We start from the raw sequence: 27,366 nt of genomic DNA, 5'->3' as shown, positions 1-27,366 counted from the left end.
GTAACATCTGTTTTGGGTGTTTTTTTCTCCATTTGTTTGTTGTCAAAGGCAGTTGAAGAACAGAATTATTCATTTTTTAATATAACTCCCCAGTCTTCTCTCTCACTGCTCCTGGGACCATTATCACATCACAGAGGTGATACGTTTTGTCCTCTTCTGTGCCTTTCAAGTAGAAGCCTATTTTATTTCTCTCTGTTGTTTCCTTCCCCTTATTTAGTACATGGCATATTAGAGACAGTTAATGTATCCTACCCTATTCAGTTGTATAGGCCATACACTACACAACAATACAGGGAGCCATTTATGTTGTGTATTATAAATATGCCCATGGAATTATACAGTGCACAACTTACACAACCAGGCATAATGTTTTTGTAAAATTTTGATTTCTATAGTTTTCTATGCAGATAAATGATAAATATATTTTATCATTTATTTATAATAATAATGCTAGAAAACCTTTCCATTCATCTTCATCTATAGTTATATTGAGACTCTGAATGTGTTATGTTTTGCTGCCAATAGAAATTATTTTTCTATATCATTAGGATATTATTGGTTTTGAGCTGCAGAAATGAACTTTGCCTAAGCTAAGCACCAGAAGAAATAGTTGGCTTATTTTGATTCTATATTCTCAGAATCAAAGGAAAACTGAAGAATCAGACATCAGAAAAGATAGCAAAGAGGAAAACTCTAGGCATCTCATCTACTGAGTTTGGATGATTCAGGATCATTCATATTTGCTTACTATATAATCTATTTTCCATCCTCTGAAAACATGAGTTTCAGTGTAGGGGGAAAAATCCTATGATTGGAAGCTGATGACTAGAATACACTGACCAGAAAATATGATGCAATAGAAGGTGATTTCCCAGTGGAAAGATGCTAGAGGGTAGAGTAGGGGAAGAATAGGATTTACCACAGGACTATGAAGGAACCATTTGGGTTTGTAAAAAACCTTCCATTATAACCCTGGGAATAAATGTTCTGATTGAGAGCAGTCTTGTCTTGCCCAGACTTACAACATTTCCTGTTTTGTATCTTGTATATTGAAGGGGATAAGGACTGCTTGGAAAATGTAGTTGCATGCTGTTTACCATAGGAAAAGTTTAGGGTAGGGCAGTTATAGTGGTTATAGTTTATGAGATAAAATTTGGATGTATCTTCCCTCATTTGTCTACAGTTTTCCTTCTAATTTTTGTGTATATTTACAATAAAATGTATAAATATTAAAGCTCGCAGTACTGACAATCGAATTATTTACTTCATTAAAATTTCTTTGCTTTCTTTCCTATTTAATAATTAACTGAAAAATGCATCTCCTTTTCAGCATTCATTCAGTTGGTCAGTAGACTTTTAAGGAGTATGCAGGCAATCCAGCATGATAGGATTATATCGTCTATATACAAAAGAAGTGATGATTAGTGTACCAAGTGCTAACAGTCATTTTTAAATTATTAAAAATTGATTAACTTGGTTTTTTTTTTTTTTAGACAGAGTTTCACTCTTGTTGCCCAGGCTGGAGTGTAATGGCATGATCTCTGCTCACTGCAATCTCCGCCTCCTGGGTTCAAGTTATTTTTCTGCTTCTGTCTACCCAGTAGCTGGGATTGCAGGCATGCACCATCACACCTGGCTATTTTTTTTTTTTTTTCTGTAGAGATGGGATTTCTCCATGTTGGTCAGGCTGGTCTTGAACTCTTGACATGTGATTTGCCCCCCTCAGCCTCCTAAAGTGCTGGGATTACAGGTGTGAGCCACTGTGCCCCACCTGAATTAACTAGTTTTTAGATTTACCAGAATACAAAAGTAATAGTATATTTGAGAAAAACATTAAAATTTGTACAAACTGGTAAAAACGTGTTATACTGTTTCTGATGTCTGGAAATACCCAGTAATCAGTAGACAGCACAGTGTAACATTATATTGTGTCTACTGTGTTTTAGGGATAACCCACTCCCTTGCCAGTCTAATGAGGTGGGCTCTGCAGTGGGTGGCAGGCCCTCTTTAGAACAAAGGTTCCTCTGGATGTATTATGAAGGTAAACAGAGGTAGGGAAAACATGGCCACTAAAACAAACTAAAGCCAAGTATTTGAGGATGGAGTTAAGTAAGGAAAGAAAGCGAGAGGGATAACATGCAAGAGGGCCGGAGTCTTTTCCTTGCTTGAGTCCTAATGAAATATTGGAGAAGTGTTCTCAGCTAAGAGAGCCACAGGAATAATACATCTTCCACTGATTCTTCATGAAGCAATTCATGTGATAAACTATCATACTTGAATTATTTTTGTTATTTATAACTAGAGAATGATAAATTTATTCCTAAATTGTGGGTGTGATTTAAATTAATTAAGTTTAAGTTCGTTTTGTGCCTTGTATTGAAAAGATATTATTTAAGGTTATGTTTTATCTTCTCTATTTTAGCTCCACCTTTTCCTCATTACTCTCATAATTGACTCTATATTTGTTTCACATAGTCATCTCTTTCAGAACTTGCCAGGAGAAATAGAGAACAATTTTAATAATTAATGTTGATATTAAAATATTTCATTTCTGTCTTACACTCATGGCTAGCAACAAATACTTTTTTCTAATTCCAACCTTTTGGAAGAAAAATAACAATATTGTAGAAATCACTAATTTTTACCATAATTTATAAGTAAAGTAATCCTCAATTGTCAAAAGACATTTTTGAAAAAGTATTGAATATCAAGTGAACATCTTATTGAGGCAGTTATGCAGTCTTTTAAAGTATTTTGTGAAAGTAGCTGCATGATACAAAATGAAACAAAAAAATAAGGCATATATGGCTTGTTACTATATACAGTTAGACCTAATGCTAACAATAAACTAATATATCATCTTACTGAACTTCATCCCTAGATGGTAGTTCAAAGATTAAGCTCAGTTCTTTTAATTATGTGATAATCTGGCTGTTTAGATAGTCAGAAAAAGTTCCCATTTTATCTATAATGGACATCTATAAACCATAGAAAAACATACAATAAGCATACTTTTACATGCACAGAAGAGCCAAAAACAAAGCAAGCTCTGGTAACAAGTTTAGTAAGCATCTAAAGTAATGTGTTAGCTCCCCTGAGGGAGTTTTTGGGACTAAAAAAATCTAGGTTTTTATGTTTTAATGAGTTTGTGCAAAGTAGGAAAGTGGAACTGAAATGATTACATACAACTAGAATTTACAGGTACTTAGATCCTTAATAAAAGTGTGAACTGGTAAAAGTCCTGCCAGCGAGCACAGTTTGTGAACAAGGAAGAATTCTGCCTTATCCATGACCCCAGGTTAGGACAAAAATGCTTCCTCTGGGTATTCATTACTATGAATCTGATTTCAAAATTGAAGCACTTAGTGAAAGCATATGCAAAACTGCTCTGCAGGGACTCTCTCTCAACTTACACCACGAGGCAACCACAATTAACATCCCACTGGCTGAGTTCATAATAGAATTCCAAAATGACAAAGTGACAACATATTCCATTGTAAGAACCCAGAGAATAATAATTTTTTTAAAAGTGCTAAGAGGGAATATAAAACAAGCATGTCCACCTAATCGAAAACAATCAAAAATTTCAAAATATGAGAATAAGGTGTTTTTGGGGAAAACAGTTGATTTGAAAATTGATGAAAATAAATGTTCTCAAAAGGAAATATAGAATATGGTCCTTATACTTAAAATTTCAATTCTAAATTGAAGAGCAGATTAGGTCCAGCTGAAAAGAGGATTAGTGTTTTGGGTGATAGAACTGAGGGATGCTCTCAGTAGGCTACATAGAGTGGTTAAGAGATGGAAATACACAAAGGTGCCTGAGCATTACAAACATTAAGAATGAGAAGAACCGTTACATTTCTAAAGGAGTTCTAGCAGAAGAGAATGTAATGTCGGAGGGATTAACTAAATAGATAACAGTAATAATTTTTATGTGTTCATGGATCTTTAAGTTGAAAATATACCAAGTACAAAAGAAGATAAATAAAAGCAAAATCAGTACCTTGACACATCTTTGTGGGATTGTAGAATTATAAAGATGGAAAGAATGTTAAAAGCTAACCAGAAACCAAATGCATGAAAAAAGAGCAAAAACTGTAATCACAGACTTCTAATTAATATTTATGAATGCGAGAATAACATGAGATAGTATCTTCAGTGTGTTGAGAGTCATAAAGTCAACCTAGTTGACTTTACAACAACTCAGTATTCAGTTATGAATAGATGCAAAATAATAAAATTGAAAGCAAAAGAAAAAACTAGGACAGTTTACCACTCAAAGATAGATCCTCATTGAAACAGATACTAATGAAAAAGGACAGTGAGATGTCTAGAAAGTAAAGATACAAGATATAACTGAGAAAATAAATTGCCAAATAAATAGGTAAATTGCTACATCAGCCCTGATGGTTTTTAGAAGAAACTACATTTAAATTTCAAAAATTAAGATGGAATTATAATTTCAGATTAAAAACATATGAAACCTTGAACAGAGATTGGATTAAAAGAATGTTTATGTTCTTGCCTTTTTCAGGAGGAAGACCTTTAGACATTCTAAGGATATGTGGTAGGCAGCAAAAATAACATTTCCCCCCCATAGAGGTTCATGCTCTAATTTCTAGAACCTGAAAATATGTTATCCTGTATGAAAGAAATGACTATGCATATGTGATTATATTAAGGATTTTGAGATGGGGAGATTATCCTGGTGTGAGGAAAAGAGGGAGAGAGGAAAGTCAGAGAAGAACATATGGTGATTGGGACAGAGTGATGCAATGATTGGCCTTGGAAATAGAAGGAGGCCCTGGGTCAAGAAACCTGGGTAGCCTCTGGAAGCCTAAGAAGGCAAGGAAACATATTCTCACCTAGAGGTTTAAGAGGTTATGTGATACTGCTGACACATTGATTTTAGTGCAGTAAAATCCATTTCAAAGTTTCAAAATATTTAAAACTTCTGGCCTTCAGAGTGTAAGTTAAAGTTTTGTGATGTTTTAAGCCACCAAATTTATGAAATTTTTAAAGTGGCAATAGAAAACAAATATATCATAATTTAAAATGTGAAAGAAATCATACATCAAACACAATTTAATGTTACTTCCAAAGTTGTAGCCAAAAAAGAGGGTGAAAAGTAAAGATAGGAAGAAAGTGAAAAAGAAGAACAAAGAAATATAACTTGCTAAATAGAAATCATAAATAATAGAAATCCAAACATATCAATAATAAAATAGAAAAGGATTCAATTTATTTATAAAGGTATTATAACTAGCTTTTAAAGTTTTCACTATGTGCTCATTATAAGAGACTTGGAGAAAATAGATGTTGAAAGCAAAATGAAAGAGATATGCCAAGCAAATACTAATTCGTTACTATATATTAATATTTGTTAGTATCAGACACAATCCACCCAACAAAGGAAACATATGGATTTACACAATAATACAAATAATAGTTCAAAATAAATAATCAAACTTAGAGACTGAGTACAATAAACTTTGAGATAAAGCAAAAATTAGAATCAAAGGGAAACATCAAAAATATAACCACAATGGAATTTTAAGTCTTTTCTCAGTACCATGTAAAAATCAATCTAGAATTGCTTATTCTACTTAACAATTGTATATCAGAGCTTTTAAGAGCTAAATATAATGAACATATAGGCAACTGTGCTCCAAAAAATTAAATATACATTTCTAACATGCAGGAAGATTTGCAAACTTTTATATATGTAGGTATTAAATCACAAATGCTGCAGAGAGCCAAGCAAGATGTGAATTGAAAGCTACCCATTATAAAGATCAATGTAGCCTTCACTGGTGTATACGCAAAATATTGTGCTTAATTTTAAAAGTCATTTTAAAAAATCATTTAGATACAACTTCTAGATCCTGTAACAGAGAGAGGAATTTTTTTAAAAAGATAATTTTTTATTTCTCATTTATATACACACAAAAGACCTATTGCAATATTGTTTGTAAAAACAAAAATTGTATAGAACCTGAAAGTTTATGGCTAAGAAATTGCTTATATGATGATACAATAATAACAACAATAAAACAATCCCCAACAAAAACATCACAACTAACTTTTGAGAGCTTACTTTGTATGTGGCATTGTTTTAAATACCTTATATGTGTTAATTCATTCAACCTGCATAGTAACCTAGGTTTTTAAGGTTTCATACCTGTTAAGTCATTTAATTTGAACAGTAAACCTAAGTAGAAGAAATTATCACTACCTCTATCTTTGTGACATAGGCACAAGAAGGTTTAATAAGTTGCCTAAGGTCACATAGCTAGTAAGAGGGACAATAACAGTTTTGCTTTCACATATTCTGTCCCCAAACCTTATAACTCTCATTAAGTTCTATTAAATTATGTTCTATGAAATTCTAAATAATTGATAACAAGAGTGAAGCATTCTTAGGAATGCTAAGTTATAGTTTCAGATAAAGAGTAAAAATAATAAAACATTCATACTTTTATCCCATTTATGTAAAATACGAATTTTCTTATACCATTAATAAAATGATTATGTCTTTAAAAATTTTGCCAGTCTTATGATATAAAATATTATGTTGTATTAAGTTGTATTTCTTACATTAAAATTTTCAATCTGGAAATTATTTTTGTATTACATGAAGTAGGTATCTTTCAGTAATTTTTTAAATGGAAAGCCTTGTCCCAACACCATAAACTATTTTTTTGTAATTAAACAATAGAATACTATAAAATTCAAAAACAAGATGGGATGTTATTTTTGAAATATTGTCAATAATATGGGAACTGTCTAATGTCTTAAGGATTAATTATATCAGGTACAAATGTGCTATAAAGTTTAATTAATCTTCCATATCTTAGAATTAAAAATTCGTTAATCATATTCACAGTTTTATTAGATTCTTGGAGATAACAGATGTGCTTTTATTAATCATATAACTATTAAAAATGAGTCACATGATGTCTTATTTGTACAAAAGAATTTATCTTTATTTCAGTTTTCTATTTTTCTTTCTAGGGAAGATTTCTGTGTGCACAAAGATGAACCATGTGATACTGTTGGTAAGTGTAAAAATTCTCACACTTGGAGTTCTGGAGAACTTGAACATATCACTTATTTAAATGTAGGAAATTGTTCTGGTTAAAAAGGAATAACTTTAGGATGTCAGACATACATATTTTCTACTTATATGTTTAATTATTTGTCAGCACTCCAGTTATTAATGAAAGAGCTTAAAGACACATGTATCAACTATATATTGGAGATAATTTTTAAGTGATGTTTTAAGGCTATAATCAGTCCTTTTTGTTATTTTCTCAGAGATACACACGCGGGTTCAGTAAAATTTTATTATGATTAATAACCCAAGACAAAATATATTAATGACATTACATTCCACTAATTTGCAGGATAATAGATTATTTTTTGAGTTATGTATGCTTAAAGGCCTTTGCAGACTGTGTCAAAATAAAGTTGCTTGACTCAGTATGATTCTATTTACATAAGGTGGCAAATTTTTCACTATTTGTATTGGATGTCTAAAGTGCCTAAAACAGAACTATATAGCCAACAGAATCCATGAAACCACAGTTCTAATTTTGAAAGAATGGCCACACATATATCTTCATATTTTAAAATATACTTATAGAAATATAAAGGTACCTATTCAAAGATACTCTAATCTTTATGTGTGTGTGTGTTTGTGTGTATTTAATTTTAAGTCACGTAGCTGTGTGTAACAATATATTATTGGTAAGGTACAATTAAGAACTGTAATCTAATTTTGGCATATCATGTAGGGTTCATTTCTATAGGATAAGCAGTATTTTAACTGGACCATCTTTGGTGCGTCATTTGTTTTATATAAAGTGAACAATAAATAAAATGGGTAGAAACAGAACATAGGGATATGAGTATTTTAAAAGATAATTCTAACTAGTTTCATTAACTTAAGTTTTCATCAACCTTCCCATATGTTTAAAATCTTAGATAATATAAAGATTTTTTATATGTATTATTCACAAAACTTACCGTGGAAAGTAGTATAATAATGTCAAGTGGATGATGATGGAATCAAGGGAGTATTTGATTCAGAAGGTTTTGTCAACATAAAAAGAGCTGGGCACCTAAGGAAAAGCAGAATTGATGTAAGGACCATCTTCCTACTGTTGACTTGCTTGTCTGCTTCCCCCGGTTTGCTTCTGTTCCTGTCTGAATCTCCAGAAATTTAAACTTGATACCTAGTCTTTATTACCCTAACCATGGAAGCTTTTGATTGCCAGTAAAGCTTGTCTCAAAGTAATTGCCTTTTCTTTCACGTAAGCAGCAATGTTGCCCCCAAAAGCCTTCTTCACAGCTCAACATCTTGCCTTGCTTGAGCACATGTTGAGCAATCAGCAAGTCAGGGGGCATCTCCCATAGCTATACACATGAACTGACTCTTTATAGCCTGTATGCAGGAACTAATGTAAGAAGAAACAATTTCTGTTTTGATAACAACAGTATTTCATATCTTGCTAAATCTGCTAATTCAAAATTGTGTGTGAATTTGTGATATGCTATATGCAAATCTTATTTTATAACTTAAAACACATTTAAATAATTGAGTACCTCAGTGTGTTCTGACAATCAGTATGTAAGATTTGGCAGGAAAGCAATTTATTGAGTCCTCTGCTCTATTTGTCCTGTCCATTAAGATCTTCAAAAAAATACCAGTTTTAAATATTACAGCACAGAGTGTGAAAAGTCCAGTGCCCCTTCCTGAATTCTCTCTGTTTTGCTGAGTCCTTAGGTTGTCATCGGCACCTCTGGCATCACTTCTGTATCTTATGGCAGATTGTTTTCCTAGCCCAAATATAGACAGGGTCTTTCCCTATGTAGTCTTGAGCAGGGTGAAAATCTGAAATATTTCTTCAAGAGAGATAAAATAAAAACTGTAACAACTAAGTCAAAGTAATCTGTTTCACCCAACCCCTATGAAAACCCTTTTGTCACACTACCTATGCCTATGTCTAGAGTCATATACAGTTAGCCTTCTGTATCATGGACTCCATTTCCAGTCAACCACTTGTGGTTAAAAAATATTTTGTCTAAATAAAAATAAGAAGTAAAAATGCAGCAATAACAAAATATACAAATGAAAAATAATATAGTATAACCACTTTTTACATAGCATTTGCCTTGTAAGTGCTTAGTATTTGATTAGGTATTAACAGTAATCTAAAGATGATTAAAAGAATAGGTGAGGATGTGCATAGGTTATATGCCAGTACTGTGCCATCGTATAAAAAGGAATTGAGCAAGACTATACTTTCAGGGATCTTTTCTATAGTATGTTACTAGAGAAGTTTCTCTGAATGTGTAGAGCACCGAACAGAGGCACCGGAGGCAACACAACATATCTACAACTATACAATCTTTGATAAACCTGACAAAAGCAAGCAAAGGGGAAAGGATTCCCTGTTTAACAAATGGTGTTGGGAAAACTGGCTAGCCATGTGCGGAAAGCAGAAACTGGACCCCTTCCTGACACCTTACACTAAAATTAACTCCAGATGGATTAAAGACTTAAACATAAGACCTGGCACCATAAAAACCCTAGAAGGAAATCTAGGCAAAACTATCCAGGACATAGGAGTAGGCAAGGACTTTATGAACAAAACACCAAAAGCATTGGCAACAAAAGCCAAAATAGACAAATGGGACCTAATCAAACTCCACAGCTTCTGCACGGCAAAAGAAACAGTCACTAGAGTGGATTGGCAACCAACAGAATGGGAAAAAATTTTTGCAGTTTACCCATCTGACAAAGGGCTGATATCCAGAATTTACAAAGAACTCAAACGGATTTACAGGAAAAAAACAAACAAGCCCATTCAAAAATGGGCAAAGGATATGAACAGACACTTTACGAAAGAAGACATATATGAGGCCAACAATCATATGAAAAAATGCTCATCGTCACTGGTCATCAGAGAGATGCAAATCAAAACCACATTGAGATACCATCTCACGCCAGTTAGAATGGCGATCATTAAAAAATCTGGAGACAACAGATGCTGGAGAGGATGTGGAGAAAAAGGAACACTTTTACACTGTTGGTGGGAGTGTAAATTAGTTCAACCATTGTGGAAGACAGTGTGGCGATTCCTCAAGGCCTTAGAAATAGAAATTCCATTTGACCCAGCAATCCCATTTCTGGGTATATATCCAAAAGACTATAAATCGTTCTACTATAAGGACACATGTACACCAATGTTCATTGCAGCACTGTTTACAATAGCAAAGACCTGGAATCAACCCAAATGCCCATTGATAATAGACTGGATTGGAAAAATGTGGCACATATACAGCATGGAATATTATGCAGCAATCAGAAATGATGAGTTTGTGTCGTTTGTAGGGACATGGATGAATCTGGAGAACGTCATCCTCAGCAAACTGACACAAGAACAGAAAATGAAACACCACATATTCTCACTCATAGGTGGGTGATGAAAAATGAGAACACATGGACACAGAAAGGGGAGTACTAAACACTGGGGTCTATTGGGGGGAAAAGGGGAGGGCCAGTGGGAGGGGGAGGTGGGGAGGGATAGCCTGGGGAGAAATGCCAAATGTGGGTGAAGGGGAGAAGGAAAGAAAAGCACACTGCCATGTGTGTTCCTACGCAACTGTCTTACATGCTCTGCTCATGTACCCCAAAACCTAAAATCCAATAAAAAATTAAAAAAATAAAATAAAATAAAATAAAAATAAAAGCAAGCTAAAATAAAAAAAAAAAAAAAGGAATTGAGCATTCATGGATTTTGTTATCTGCAAAGAGTCTTGGAACCAATGTCCCATGGATACCAAGGGACAACTATATATTTGTAAGATTTATAAAGACACTTGTGAGACATACACATTGTAGTTGCCACCTCAGCATCCATGTATCTACCACTGTGTACCTTCAATGCTGTGTTAGGAAAGGATAGCCCTACAGTGTTGGGTCATAATTAGTCTAGGCCTATCATGGAGATTGTTTCAGGATCCTAGACCAAAGCCAGTCAGCACAGGCCACTGCCCTGGTTGAGATGTATGACCTGTTTCCTATATTTGTCTCATCAAGCTGAAAAAGGTAGTATTTTTGGTGGTTAGAGCTTGCTCGTATATGATTCTACTGGATACAAATAAGGAAGAATGCAACCCTGATCACTATACTCAGGAAGGAAACCATCCTTGGGATGAATAGACATAATATACTGCAAAATGAAGAAATGGAAGTTATCTTTCTCCTGGATGACACTGTTGAATCCTCCAACCCTGAAGCCCAGTCTACTGTTAGGGTTTCTGAATGTGTAGGTCAGTATATCCTTATTACTAAGCCAGTTTAAGAGTTTTACGTTACTTGTAGCATGAGGCATAAAAATCTTCCAAGAGGTTCATATTTTCATTTACAGAGCAAGAAAAATATGGGGCAATATAATAACCTCTCTACTGCTTTTAAGAGAAAATGCCAGTGAACTGCTCTGTGACTTGTTAAAAAAATAAATGATCATGTATATAGCTATTCAATCATCTTAATAACTATCAATCTCTAGTAAAACAAAGCCAAAGTGATTTAAAGTTAACATCCATAACATGTTTGTTCATATACATTTTAAAATATCCTCATGTAATACAAAGGCACATATTTTTTGACAGATGCTATTCTTATGTCATTGTATACTTCTTTTGTCTTTTATCTATAATCGATGTGAAGTCAGCCATTTTACTTTAGTACTATAATGAAAATATGGAGAGAGGAAAGAGAAAGGAAAGAAGTGGATTTAGCATTTATTAGTTTGGATCATATAGGATTGAATGATAACTTTAAGACACTTTTCCCAACTCTCCTAGGCGTAGTAAGAGGAAATAACAGTTCTTACAGGATTTGAATTTATATTATTAATGTGAGTTAGAAATGGAGACGAATGCCTGTATTTTCAAAGCAACGGTAAGGTTTATGCTTTGCACTGAAATTCAAACAATATTTTCATGGACATTATCTTACTTAATTCCCTCAAAATCTGAACTCTCAATTTTTTTTATCATTTTATAGTTGAAGAAAGCTCTGAAAAACAAATGGATCATAGATTTTTGAAGTCAGATATCTAAATTTAAATCAAAGCTCTGCTACCTATTGACTATGTGAATGTGGGCACATTATTTAACACCTCGAAAGCTTGGAGTCCTCACCTTTAAAATAGAGGCTATATCATCTATCTCAGAATGTTGCAAAACTGTGACAGTTGCAAAGCAGCTAGTTAATTGGCATTCCATATACAGCAGTTTCTATCACATCCTATTATTCCCTGTGGAAAGGTTACATACAGATTTGCCCAGAGTCACTGTTAGTAATGGGTAGTGCTAGACTCTACCTCAGATCTTCTGACTGTACTGTCACCTTTCTTTTTTAACAGTGCATTTTTATACAATAGATAAAAATACAAGTGGAAAACAACGTGAGAGAAATATCTTCAGATGAAGATATAGAATTAGATTGGAAACGTGAAACCAATTTTGAAATAATTTTATTTACCGGTATTTCAACTTTAAAATAATAGGATATTGTGCTCATTCACTAAGTCAAAAGATTAGTTCATTGTAAATGAGTTGGGCTATATTAACGTTACAGAATATTGTTAAGTAACTGCTTCTGTTGATAAATTATAGTTATTGACTAAGCTTATATTTGAAAAGCTACATAGAGGATAAAAAGTAAAAATCATTTTTACTATCTTCTCAATTACACACTTTGTTCCTGTTGATTTAGTTATGTAGATGGTTTGGTAGGACAGTAAGTAGGTATGTAGGTCATGGAAGAAAACACCTGCTATTATATGTTTTAATCCATAAAAATATCAATTTAAAAACATTTGTGTGTTTACCTTTTAAATCCTTGAAATTAGGATTCATTTTGCAATGAATGGCTTACTAGGCTGTCACAGTTTAATTGAAAGTTTTTAAACTCTTAGAAAGAATGAACTACAGTGATACACTTAAATTTCAAAAGAAATAAAACATATTTCATTAGGCAGGTGGCAACTATATCTCTTTGCTGCTTATGAAATCGCCTTAATTTTGTGGTACGCAGAATAAATGGTCCTCAAGAGCATATTTGCCCTAATATTTGGAATTTGAAAATATGTTAGGTTATAAAGCAGCAAGGAATTAAGGTAGTACAAGGAATTAAGGCTGTTCATCTACTGCTCTAGAAATCGGGAGATTATCATGTTTTATCATGGTAGGCCCAATGCTGACATGAGAGTTCTTAAAAGTGGGAGAGTGAGGTAGGAAAGTTCTGAGTCGGAGGGAGACAATGATTACTAAGAAAGACAGAGATGCCATATGAAAAGGATTCAACTCGTCATGGATGGTTTGGAGAATGACAGGGTTACTAAGAAATGTGTGCAGTTTCTAGAACAGGCAAAAACCAAGATATAGAATCTTCTCTAGAGCCTTCAGATTTCCCATCTCTACTAAAATTACAGGCAAAAACCAAGATATAGAACCTTCCGTAGAGCCTCCAGAAGTGAACACAAACAGCCTTTTCAAAACTTAGTTTTAGCCAGTGAGGTCTGTGTCAAAATTCTAACCTAGAAAACTGCAAGAGAATAAATTTGGATACCTTAAGCCACTGAATTTGCAATAATTTTTACAGGCAGCCATGGAAAACCTGTACGCTTTCTAAATAATGTCTTCATCATTTAGAGAAGGAATAAATAAACATGGTGATTTTAAATCTTTAAACTGTGGTATCAACAATTCTGTTTCTATGGTTAGTTTTGAGAACTGGTAAAGAGCTTGAGATTAGATAAAAAGTAGTAATTGTTACCATGATATAAAAATATATATAAGGAGTAGCAAACTCAGGCTGTGCTGACAAACATGATTAATTATAGTTAACCATTTCTAGCTAAGGGCTTACCTCCCTAGAAAAATAGTTTATGTCTTCTTTTAACAACTAAATAAGTTGAATCAATTATTTAAAATCCACCTACCTCCAGGAGCGGTAGCTCCTGCCTCTAATTCCAGCTTTTTCAGAGGCTGAGCTGGGCAGATTGCTTGAAACCAGGAGTTTGAGACAAGCCTGGGCAACATGGTGAATCCCTATCTCTACTAAAATTACAAAAAAATTAGATGGGCATGGTTTCAAGCACCTGTAATCACAGCTACTTGAGAGGCTGAGGCAGAAGAATCACTTGAACCCAGAGGTAGAAGTTGCATTTAGCCAGTTTGGCACCACTGCACTCCAGCCTGAGCAACAGAGTGAGACCCTGTCTCAAAAAAAGTTATAATAATAAAATAAAAATAAAATAAAATAAAATCTACCCACAAAAATACTAGGCTCTGATGATTTTGTAGATGATTTCTATGTTCCAAAGATGGATCATTTCAATGTTTTAAAATCTATTTCAGAAAGTAGAAAATGGAGGGATTAAAACTGTATAAATGTCTTACTAAATCCTAAAAGGACAGGGTAAAATAGGAAAAAATGATAAGCCATTCTTTATTAGGAAGGAAATAAAGAAAATCAAAACCAAATATTAGCAGATATTATCTCACAATGCATTTTTAAAATAACCAAGTATGGTTATTTTATTGCAGATTTATTCCAGAAATGCAAGGGTAGTTTAACATTAGAACATCTTAAAATGTAACTACATATTCCAATTAAAGATAAAAACCATATGATCATCTTTTTTGGATAAAGAAAATGACTTTCATACAATTCAAAACACATTTATGATAAAAACCCTTGGCAACATAGAAAAAAGTGGAAACTTTATTAACCAGTAGAATTCACTTAAAAAAAACTTATAAATATCTTTCTTTTTAAACAGTGGAGCATTAAAAACATTCCTTTGAGAATCAAACAAGGAAACAATTCTGCTATCACCACTTCTATTTGACAATGCACTGAAAATTTTAGGCATTACAAATATAAAATAGATAATAGTATTATCTACATAAAGTAACAGATTATAGAATTAATTTATGAGAATTAATAGGAAAGTTTAATTAATTGGTGGTTAGATACCAAACCAAAATGCAATAATTAATTGCATTTTATTTTAGTGATAGGCAGTGAGAAGTTAAAACTTCTGTTTAGTTTATATAAAATATGAAATATAGTGAAACATATCTAACGACCAATGTTTAAGACATATGGAGAATATTATAGGCTATATTACCGTTTAATAAATTAGACTTAATTTGATGAAGAGATAACACTACTCATGTTCTGAAAGACTATGATACAAATGTTTGTTTCCCTCAAACTGATCTATTAATACAATACATTCCATTAAAATTCTAACAGGAGTTTTGAAGGAACTAGATAGGCTGATTCTAAATATATGTAAGAATATAGGTCTAAAAATTGCCACAATACTGGTGAAGAAAGAATATGGGAAGGAGGGAAACCTGCACTATCAGATACCGAGATATAGTATACAGTAAATAATAAAATGCCCATATTTGGAAATTGACGTATACTGCAGATCACTAGGTAAGACATAGTTCAGTACATGATGTTAAGATGGTTAGTCACATGAAAAAAAATTAAGATTAATCCCATATGGTTTAAATTTGTGAAAACAGGAGTCTATTTTTGATGTAGAGACAGATTTCTTAAAGAGGTCCCAAAAATATTAATCAATATCAATATTCAAAATTTCTGCATATTAAAAGACATAGTAATGAAAGTGAATAAAAGCAAGTTTCTATCAGGGAGAGGATAACATATTTCATGGATTTTGAAGTGTCTTCAATTTTCATTGATTTCAAGACATACCATTAGTTTATATATCACTAAATAAATAAGACAATGACCAATTTTAATTCTAAGTTATTATTGATTTCAGACATTGCAATGTGAAATAAGGTGAATCTTAGAATTATTGGTATGTATTAATAGTATTTCCAGTGGATGTAACTAGCAAATTATTAGAACCCAGAGTATAAAAACAACTTTTCTAAATCAGTAAGTAAGAAACAAACAAGGAAGTAGACATGCCAAATAGGGCAAAAGACTCTAAAGACCATTTATGGAAGATAATACATCAAGATTGAATTTTAAAAAATAAAATGGAAAGATGCCCAACTTCATTAGTAGTAAAGGAAATGAACATTCAGATCACAAGCAGATTTCTACCAGTGGGATTGATGAAATTAAAATCTGACATTAAAAAGTGATAGCAAGTATGTGAATCTATGGAAACAATATGGTTCAGGAGTGAATTTAAATTGGTATAACCACTTTGGAGAACTCTGGGCAGTATTTAGTAAAACCGGCATTTGTACAACAGGAAATACTTACATTCTCACACATACGCCTTACACAATTCTATGTGCATTGAAGACATGTTTATGATAGAAATGTAAACATATATCCAAGTCCAAAGTTTATCTTTTCTTTTCTTTCAGGAATATAAAGCACTTGAAACATTCTATATATACCCTGTCCTTATTATAGGCTGTTACCATTTTTTAAACAACGTATTTAGTTTTTAACACACAAGATATTATGGTTTCCTACAGTCGATGCTCAATTAGATTTATTCACATATTGATCACTTAATTAGTTTTTCTCAGTTCTTTGTTCTTTCTTACAAACCAGTTCTCTCTCCTAATCTTACTTTCCTCCTTATTGAAACAATATTTATTAGAATCTCTCTTAGTAAAAGTCTACTGGTGACACATTAAGTTTTTGTTAGTATGAAAATGTCTCATTTTACTTTGATTCTTGAAAGATACTTTAAGTGAGTATAAAATCCCAGGATTCTGGATACCTATTTGGTTATTTTTTTTTTCAGCACATTTTGAAGATCTAGTTGACCTGTCCTCTGGCATCCATTGTTGCTCTTGAGGATTTAGCTATTGGTCTAACTTATTTTAATACCACCTGTCCTACAAAACTAAAACAAAATAAAAACAGAGTCTAGGTTAAAGTAGACAAGTTTTCATGCTATAACATTTTTTTTAGAAAGCAGGTTTTTCTTATAGTTTCATTGAGTTTAGCTATTTGTATGGGAGGGTGGGGGAAAGATAATATCTTTTCCCACTCACTTTAATTAGAAGTTTCAGTTCTGAGACCTCACATTGAACAGGCACTATGTTTGTCCCAGTGTGATGGCTAAGGCTGAACATTTTGGATCTGAGTTTGGCAAATGCCTGTAGGCAAGCAGCACATCAGTGCCAGCTCAGAACTCTTTGCTGCCTTTCGTTCAACCCATAGAAGGATTTCCCTTAAGTGTGAACTCAACTATGCATTTAAGATAATTTTGTCATTTTTACCCATCATTTATATATTCAGGTGATTTGCAACCAGAATTTTTTCACTGTTGGAAATTGAATTTCAAGGAAAAATTTTAAAGTACATACATACTTTTTGTATGTTTGCTTTTACATATGTATATGTTTATACGTCTTGCAGCTACACTTAGTCATACAATCCAATTTGCTTGACATTCATATGTGTTGTGACACTGATTTGGAGACTTGGTGTTATAGTTAAGATGTCACCACAGTTTTTTAAAAAAATAGTTTTAGAAACTGTTTTAGAGATATTCAGATTGTCTGTATGCTATAAGATAGTGATTACTATATGGTTTGGTCTTTGTACTCCTTTACATTCTTGAATTATTTAAGATCCCAAATAGATTTCTATGTAGATTACATTTATTAATTATTACTATATTAGAAAATAAAATAGAGAAATTCTAAAATAATTTTTATTTATCTAAAATTAACAATAAACTCATCAAATGTTAGCATAAAGGGCATGCTTTCATAATTTTTACAGAAATTAGTTATATTATCTAGAACAATAAAAACAGTGAGAAGACATGGTTTTGTTTTATATTTTTGCAAATCTCTTTGTTTGGCTTATAGTAGACAGCTGAATCTCATATCTGATTCTGCATGTAAGGTGTTTCTGTATGTTATTGTGGCTGACCTGTAGGAGGAAAATTTGGCCTTACCCAGTTATGTAGTTGAAAAATGAAGAACTATTTGCATATTATTGTGCATTTTCTAAAACCCAAGTCATAGTGTTCTAAAAGTTTGTGAAATGGGACAATGTAGAATCTGAAAGCATAGAATGAACTTTCATACTCTGTTACATTAATATCTATTGGTATGTCTTACACATTAAATGGATCTTTTAACCCTGCGTGGCTTTTTAGTATCAATTATCTATTGATTGAAAAAGATTAGTTCACTGAGTTAGGCACATCTTCTAAATGTTGACATATTTCATCTTTCTGTCTGTCTATATATCTGTCTATCTATCTATCTAATCTATCTGTTAATATCACCATCTATATTATCAGAAAAGTTTTTAAGTTTTGAGAAACTGTCAAGCTCATGGTGACAGATGAAAGTTTGTCAATATTCTGATTTTTACCTTGAAAATTTGAATCTTATTCTTGGCAAAAAAGAAATAGTCATAATACTATAAGTTGGTTTTCGCAGAGTAACAAATTCTCTTTATTCATTTTGGGACAAGTGTCTCTCTGATTTCCAACTCTGAATAACTACTGCTTGTCAATTATTTTTTCAATGAAAAATGGTTCTTCATGAAAAGCACAGCTTGTTCAGGTCATAACTCAACCAACCTCACAATACTTTAAAATGAGACATCATATTTTAGCCTACATGGAAATGCTTTATCCATCCTTCCTTTTTGTTACACAAAAATATTTTTTAAATGTATATGCTCAAGTGTTTAGATTTAATGAAATGAATAAATTTTGCTGCTTCATCTGGAAATTTTTAAGTGAAATTATTGTGGTACCGTCCTGGGAGTAAGTGGCAGTGAATAAAATAACTGACATTGAAGTTGGTGCTACTGTCTTGACTAGGCAAGTTTACCTACCATTACTTCAAATGTCAACACAGTATTGACTTTGCATATACTTCTTGAAAAGGTCTTAGAGGGCCCACTGAAAAGATCTTATGGAATCCCAGGTTTCTGCATAACCCTCTTTGAGAAATCCTGCCATAAGCTGAGAATGGTTGATAATCAGTGGGGATAGTCAGTGTTTACTTGTGTGTGTGTGTCTGTGTGTGTGTGTAGACACGTGTTTCATGAGACTTTTTAAGGACTTTAACATGTAGATAATTGGTAAATATTTCAAGCTGGCAAAGATAAATGCTGATTGAATGAGTTTCCTGCTATGAATATTCTTCCAGTACTTGTTGATGAGAGAGGCTGTGTCCCTTACCACTGGGTTCCTAGCTCTGTGATGCTCTGACTCTCCACGCATTCTGTAGAAACTTAGATGCTTCAACATCCTAAGTTTTCTTTTTTCTGTCTTTGATCATGTTTGGAATGATCCAGGTTATTATTTTCTATGCTTCTGAATATTCTGATTTTATGTACTTGCCATATTGTCAAACAGGTATACAGACCACCAAGGAAGCAACTGCCAAAAAGCATATCCCCATATTAAAACATATTTAAATCTCCTTTTATGTCAACATTGTACTGTGAGAATCTCCAGATACTTCCCTTTCCAAAAACGAATACATTCTTCATACCACATTTCAGCAGAAATAATCATTTTTGCTGGGTGAGAAGAAGAGGTTAAGCTCATTTGTAAGTAGCTTAATTTTGATTAAACAGCAATTTAGTATTTTCGTTTGCATTGTGGCACCTTAACCCTAGAGAATTTCAGGGACTAAAAATACCCAAGCAATTACTGAGGTCACCTTTCTACTTCAGTACCTTTTTTGATAGAACTATATTGTTTGTACTGAAAAAAACATGGGTTTAATATGCAATATTTTGATCTTTTAAAGCCTTTGGACTACACAAAGAACAAGGTTAATTTTTTTCTACATAAATCTTAGTTTCTAAAGAATTAGTGGTGTAATTAAGTATTCAAGGGAGTTCCAGTACATTTATTAGGGATTTACTACATTCAAAGTGCAATGTCAAGCTCTATGATGGATTCAAAGTTGACAACTGGGTTTTGCCCACTCAGTCTAGTGGGAGATATACTTCTGCAGAAGAAATTAGCAAGCATATTAGAAGCCTGTGCCAACCTTCATTCAATGTGTATAATTTATAAAAAATATCTTTTGAAAATTTTTTGAATATTCAGATATCTTCATATTTGTGAGAGATATGTTTTTATAAAATGCTGCTCAGTGATTAACACAGAAAGCTTCAGATATGCAAATAGAATATATTCAGAGTGGTAGACAGAATTCTACATAGGGCACTCCCAAGATTCCTGACCCCTAGCTATACAATCAAATGTTAATCTAAGCACTGCTGTAAAGGGATTTTTGCAGAGGTAATTAAAGTCCTTCAGTTTACCTTAAGACATATCGATTTAACCAGGTGAAACTGTTAAAGCAGGAGCAAGGCAATGAATTGTACAAACAACCTGCATGAATTCAGAAGCTGATACTTTCCAAAGCCTTTATACGAGAGCAGAGCCTGAATGATAGCTTGACTTTGGCCTTGTGAGACCCTAAGCAGAGAACCCAGTCAAGCCCAGCCAGACTTCTGACCTATAGTAATGTAGGATAATAAATGTGTGCTACTTTAAGCTGTTACATTTGTGGTAATTTATTATGCAGAAAAAGAAAACTAGCTCATTTTGACTAAAGGATGCATATTATTTCATATTAATTGAAGGCTTCTATACAGAATGAAAACAAATCTACCTTGGATGCAAGTATGTACATGATCCTTGGTGAGGACAGAGTAAAGAGGAAGAAAATGTTTGTTAAGAAATAAAAGTAAAGGGGAGAAATTCAAAGAGATTTTCATTTATCATATCTGACAGTAGAACCGTGAAAAGATTTTAAGAGGATTTTGGAAGGACTTCATACAATTCTGTAATTGTTGCAATTTCTCCATATTTAATATTCATTTCCCCTGTCTCATTAGTGATGAAGAAAAGCATATTAAGGTGAAATGGCTCTAAACACTTGACTGTGGTACAGAAAGGAAAGGGATGGGGAAAACTTATTCTTCAAGGAGATAATTTGGTTGACACCAGCTTGGAATAGAGGAAATGCCAGTCTCTTGGCCTCCAGCAAAGAAGCTAAGAAAACCTGATGGAGTCAGATTTGGCCTGGGCATGACTCTCGCTTTGAAATAAAGAGACTTGTGAGGTTTATTTACAGATAAGTAAACATATAATTTGTAATTCATACTATGAAACTTTTAAAAGTTAAAAGAGACATAATTATGCTTAGACAAAAGCATAAGTTGGGATGCCGTAGGCAGACTAGCCATATGGTCACTCTAATGTTGATGAACATGTTTGAGACATTTTAAAACATACTAAGAATTTTTAATAATACATTAAAATTACTTATTTCAGAAATATTAACCATCACAATTATTTCTATAATTTAGATATTTCATTATTTAATTTCCCGGTAATAATAATAATAATAATTAGACTTACTAGGAATAAACCTATGAGCATTTGCTACATGTAGTAGAAGCTGATTCTATACCATTTCTCTTAATTTTGTTTTCTTTTAATCCAGATGGCCACAAAGTATTGGCTATTGGCACATTTTGATGATCTGGGTCTCAGATATATATTTGATATATAAAGAGTAATAACCTTCATCATGTACTAAATTCTTATATCTGAAAGGCCTGGAAATATGCTTTGAAGATCATATGAAATGTGTTACTCTACTTATCCATTTTCCTCAATTTTTATTGGTTCTTGCATTTCAAATTACCTTCTTTTTACTTCTCTCTCTCTTATCATTTATTCAATTTTCTCTAATATTTTGAAACCCCTATTCTATGCCCAAGATTGTGTTAGGTGCTAGGTGCTAGAAATAGAGTGATGTCTAAAATGACCCCATCTACATACTCTCTTAAAAATTTTCCTTTTTCCTGCCTTTGTATTATTGTTGCCCAGGTAACCTAAAAAGTTTACTATTTGTCTCCGTTTTATACTGAGCCCATTTTTTCTCTTTTACTATTATAGCTTCCAAGAATAAATGTATTGATACATATCTCTTAAACATAACGAAGCCTTAGTATTTTCTTCCAATTCTGGACAGGAAGGGAAAAGGGTCTGCCATCAAATTTCAATGATGTTTGTTTGATCAGAAGACTGTATTTTGAACTCAGTAGAAATTTTTCTTAGCATTTTTTAAAGCAACAGTATTGATGAAAATTGACAAATCTGTTTTTACCTTTTTGTTTAATTATTAGTTTGCTAATAATATTAATACAATCTATATTATTTTAAAGCAGATGTCTTAGCAGATTAGTCCTATTATGACATATAGAATATTATCAACGATTACATGACAAAAATATAGAAACTTTATAAGTCCATACAGAAGAAAATGTTTTTTTCAAATATTGCAGTGCTTTGGGACTTTAATATGTAAATAATATAGTGATACACCAAAGTTGCCTGTGCATTTGCCAGGCCCTTCCCAATTCTGACCTCTGAGTAGTTGGACAATGGAAATAACTCTAAAGAATGTTGAGATAACAGAAATGTTTGATTTGCATGGTAGAAAAAAAATACAATTCCCTAGGCAGTTTTCTTTGAATTATAAGATGCTATTTTTGGTTTATTATGTTTATTTTTTGCAGAGAAGTAACTATCTCTGTCTAGTTTCAGGTAAACTGGAGTTTAACACTCCACCCTTCTCTTTCCCATTGAATGCAGCTATAAAACTTGAGAGTATGGAACACCTATTTGAGGATTTTTAAAAGTAAAAATAACAGGCTGATTGGGAAGAAGATATGAATTTGAAGTGCCACGAAACCAGCAGTGAGTTTCTAATTTTTCTGTCTTTTTGTATTCTCCATCTTGGATTCAACACAGCCCACACTTGTAAGTTGTCAGTAGTGCCTGTAGAGAGAAAGCACTAGGAGAAGCCCTCCCATTCTGGATTAAGGACCAGGAAGGGACCATGATGCTCAAAGTAGGGGAAACCCCTTCTTTAATATCTACATTCTCTTCTGCCCTAGCTCCCATTTTCTAAAATTGTATGATAGTGGCAGCGGGGATAGTAACAGTGGCAGGAAGATGAGCCATAAAAATTTGGATAAATCTTCCACTCTGATCTGAATAGCTGTAATCCCACGTGGGTGGGGTAAACACCATTGCTTCTTGTCTCTTGACTCTTTCTGCTTATACTTGGAGCCAGACATAATTATGAGAAGTACACAGCAGAGATGGGTAACTAACTCCACACTTTCTGAAAGCAGGACTGGAATGAGAATGGCATGGAAGTGGAAGGTGCCAAAAAGAGCATGGAGAGGGAAGGGCTTAGGAAAGTGACCTTATAAAGCTGTTTACCAATTTGTGCTCAACCTTAAGCTTTGATATATGGGTATGACTCTAAAATTTCTTTGAGAACAGAGCTATTTGAATAGCAATGTAAAGGCTTTGAAAACTGACAATGTAACCAAAATACACTACACAGAAGCCTTGTAAGTTTGGAACTTGTAGCCTGAACCAAAGGAGGTTGATTTTATGCTAAAAAAAAAAAAAAATTAGCATTCTTTATAAGATTTAAATAAGTCTCCTAATGGTATATGTAAAATGTCTAGAACACAATCCAAAATTATTTTACATATGAAAACTTATGAATATCTCAATTTGCATGGGAAAAGACCCACAACAGATGCCAATTCTGAGGTGGCACAGATTTTGGAACTATCTTGCTAGATTATAGCATTTATTATATGGACGCACTAAAAAGGGCAAACATTTTTTAAATGAGTGGAAGGCTAGAAAGTCTTAGCAAATAAATAGAAAGAAAAAGAAAATGGAACTTTTAGAATTAAAAAAATAATGATTGAAATAAAAATCTCTCTGGATAAGCTGAATAGCAGCATGGAGCTGACTGAGAAAAGAGTCAGTGAACTTTAAGACAAATTAGAAGAAACTATCCAATCTGATAAATGGAGAGAAAAAATATTGGGAAAACAATGCCAACAGAGCCTCAGGAACGAGTGGTAAATACCACAGTCATATTCATGGGCTCCAGGAGAAGAAAAATATGTATATGACTGAAGACTTCTCACATTTGGAAAAAAATTTAAACCATCAGATTCAAGAATCTGAACATCTACGAACAAGGAATGCACAGAGAGATGCATAGCCAGAGACATCATAATCAAACTGCTGAGAGCCAAAGACAAACTAAAAATGACACTGGAAAACAAACTGTTATTTATAGGGTAACACTTATTCCAATTACAGCATATTTCTCATGACAAACCATGAAATCCAGAAGGAAGCAGCACACCATTTTAAAAGTAGTAAAGAAAGGATTGTCAACTTAGAATTCTATATTTTCAAAAAAATATTTTTCAGACATGAAGGTAAAATAAGGACATTATAAAATGAAGAAAAACTCAGAATTCATAGCCAAAATTGTTGCTTTAAAAGAACTGCCAAAGGAAGTAGTTGTAACAGAAGGGAAATGATACTTAAAGGAAACTTGGAACATCAGGAATGCAGAAAGTAGAAGAAATGGCAAATATCTGGATAAATAAAATAGACTCCCCCTAACCTCAGAATCTTTTAAATAGGCTTGATATTTGAAAGCAAAAATTGTAACATTGCGTGATGGAGTCCATAATGTATAGATTTAATGCATAAGACAACAAGAGTAATACATGGGAGGATAAAGGGACTTACATTGTTGTTAATTAAGCTTTCTACATTCCATTTGAAATGGTAAAATACTGATTCTAAGTAGACTTTGAAGGGTGAATATTATGTAATGTAAAACCTATAGGAAGCAACTGCTAATAATATATACATACTGATTCTAAGTAGACTTTGAAGGGTGAATATTATGTAATGTAAAACCTATAGGAAGCAACTGCTAATAATATATACAGAAGGATGAAACTAAAAATACAATAAATACCCTAGGCATAGTCACTCATGCCTGTAAACCCAGCATTTTGGGAGGCTGATGCTGGAGGATAGTTTGAGGCCAGAAGTTTGAGACCAGCCTGGGTAAGACCAGCCTGGGTTTAGTGAGACCTCATTTCCACAAAAAAGTTTAAAAATTAGCCAGGCATGGTAGTGTGTACCTCTAGTCTCAACTACTCAGTAGGCTGAGTAGTTGGAAGGATTGCTTGAACCCAGGAGTTTGAGGTTACAATGAACTATGATCATATCACTGCACTCCATCCTGAGCAACAGAGTGAGACCTTGTCTCTTAAATAAATAATTAAATGAATTATTTTATTAAAAAATTTTTTTAAAGAATAAAGTCAGGAAAGGATAATGGAGGAAAGGAAAACAGTAAAAGGAACCTCAACGAAAACCAAATAATAAAATGTTAGGCCCAAATTTTGACATTTCAATAATTACATTAAATATAAATAGTTTCAACACACCAACTAAAAGGAGTTCATCAGAATGAATTAAAAATTCAAAGACCCCACCTTTGCTATCTGAAAGAAACTCACTTCAACTATTATACATAGGGTAAGAGCAAAAGGATGAACAAGATACACTGTGGAAAAACTAGTAAAAAGTTTAAAAAAAACCCCAAGTGACTATATTTATATCAGAATGATGTAGATTTCAGAACAAAGAAAATTACCAAGAATTAAGAGGGACATTACATAATATTAGGAGATCAATTAACCAAAAAGATATAGTAGTTTAAATGTTTTAGCACTGAACAATAGAGCTTTAAAACTCATGAAACAAAACCTGACAGAACTAAAAGGAAAAATGGACAAATGCACTATTATACTTAAAATGTCAACACTGTTCTAAGTAATTGATAGAACCAGTAAACAGGAACTTAATGATATAGAAAAATTGAAAACCACCACTAGCTAACCTTTACACACTGCTCGACCCAACCACAGCAAAATATGCACGCCTATCAAATGATATGGAAATTTTTTCAAGGGGGAAGGAACATTTTCTAGCTAATAAAGCAAACCTTTACAAATTTAAAGGAATTAAACCACACAAAGTATGTTCCTGGGCGACATGGAATTAGACCACAAATTAATCACAAAAAGATAGCAGGAAAATAACAAATTTTCAATAATTTATGGGTTGAATGAAAAATTTCAAGGGAAATTACTAAGTATTTTGAACTGAGCAAAACACAACATACAAATTGGAGGATGAAGAAAAAGCCATGCTTAGAGGGGAATGTATAGGATTAAATGTTTTTATTATAAAAGAGGAAAGATCTCAAATCACTAATATACGACTCTACTTAAAACACTGAAAAGGCAGGAAAAGCAAAATAAAACACACTCAGGTCAACAAGAAGGAAAGAAGTAGTAAAAATACGAGCATAAATCAGTAGGAGAATTCTCCTATTAATTCGGATAATTTGCTTATGCTCCTGGGAAATAAAAATGGAATGGAACTGCAATAGCGAAAATCAGTGGAAACAAAAATTTTTTTGGAATTGCAAGTAAAATTTCAAACCTCTAGCAAGTATGACAAAGAAAAATAGAAAGTAGAAACAGTTTAATGATACCAGCAATGAAAGGGAAGATAACATTATAGACTCCACAGACATTAAAATAATCATTAGGAAGAAATAAAAATATGAGTATCAGTTTGACAGTTTAGATTAAATGGATCAGATCACTGAAAACGATAAACTAACAAAAACTTATGCAAAATAAAATGGACAATCAGAGTAGTCTTACATATCATAAATATTGAAGAATTTGAATTTTTATTTTAAAATTATTCAAAAATAAAATCTTCAGCACCAGGATGTTTCATTAGTAAATTAAAGAAGAAATTAAGTTATGAAGTTTTGTTGGTTATTACAGAAGAAATAATATAAATTTTACATTATCTCTTTCAGAGAACAAATGTCAAGGATACATAGAATCACCCTAATATTAAAAACCAGACGTAGGTGACGAGGGGATGGAGGCAGCAAACCACATTGCCGTGTGTATCTACGCTAACAATCCTGCATGGTCTGCACATGTACCCCAGAACCTAAAGTACAATAAAAAAAATGAACTAAGGAGTACAAGAAACAAATGGAAAAAAAAACTTATACCACAATATTTATCATGAACATAAAACAAATATTAGCAAGTTGACTCCAGAAATATATGAATAACAGAACAGAACCAAGTGGAGCTTATTTCAGGAAATAAAGGCTTGTTCAATATTTGAAAATCAATACATGCAATCTAATAGATTGAAAGTCTAACAAAAATACATGTGACCATATCAACTGATACAGAAAAAGCTTATGACAAAATTCACCATCTATTCATGATAAAAAACTCCCAGAAACCTGTGAATAAGTAGAAACTGCTTTAACCTGATAAAGAGCATCTACTGAAAACAAAAAGGCAGTTAA

At 32.8% G+C, this 27,366-nt stretch overlaps 1 protein-coding gene and 1 pseudogene across 5 annotated transcripts in view; both read left to right on the top strand.

Annotated features, from left to right (window-relative positions):
• Positions 1-27,366, top strand: part of ADAMTS19 (ADAM metallopeptidase with thrombospondin type 1 motif 19) — a 266,721-nt gene that overhangs the window by 75,699 nt on the left and 163,656 nt on the right. For all 5 annotated transcript variants that reach the window (XM_002744633.6, XM_035290949.3, XM_078364939.1 and 2 more), the window contains one exon: positions 7,018-7,061. In XM_002744633.6, the coding sequence (XP_002744679.3) occupies positions 7,018-7,061 (44 nt within the window). The remainder of the gene's footprint in view (positions 1-7,017; positions 7,062-27,366) is intronic.
• Positions 9,301-9,380, top strand: LOC118151726 (small nucleolar RNA U3; annotated as a pseudogene).

Source organism: Callithrix jacchus, chromosome 2, assembly GCF_049354715.1.
Source record: "Callithrix jacchus isolate 240 chromosome 2, calJac240_pri, whole genome shotgun sequence".
Taxonomy (NCBI): Eukaryota; Metazoa; Chordata; class Mammalia; order Primates; family Cebidae; genus Callithrix; species Callithrix jacchus.
This window is presented reverse-complemented; position numbering and strand designations above follow the sequence as displayed.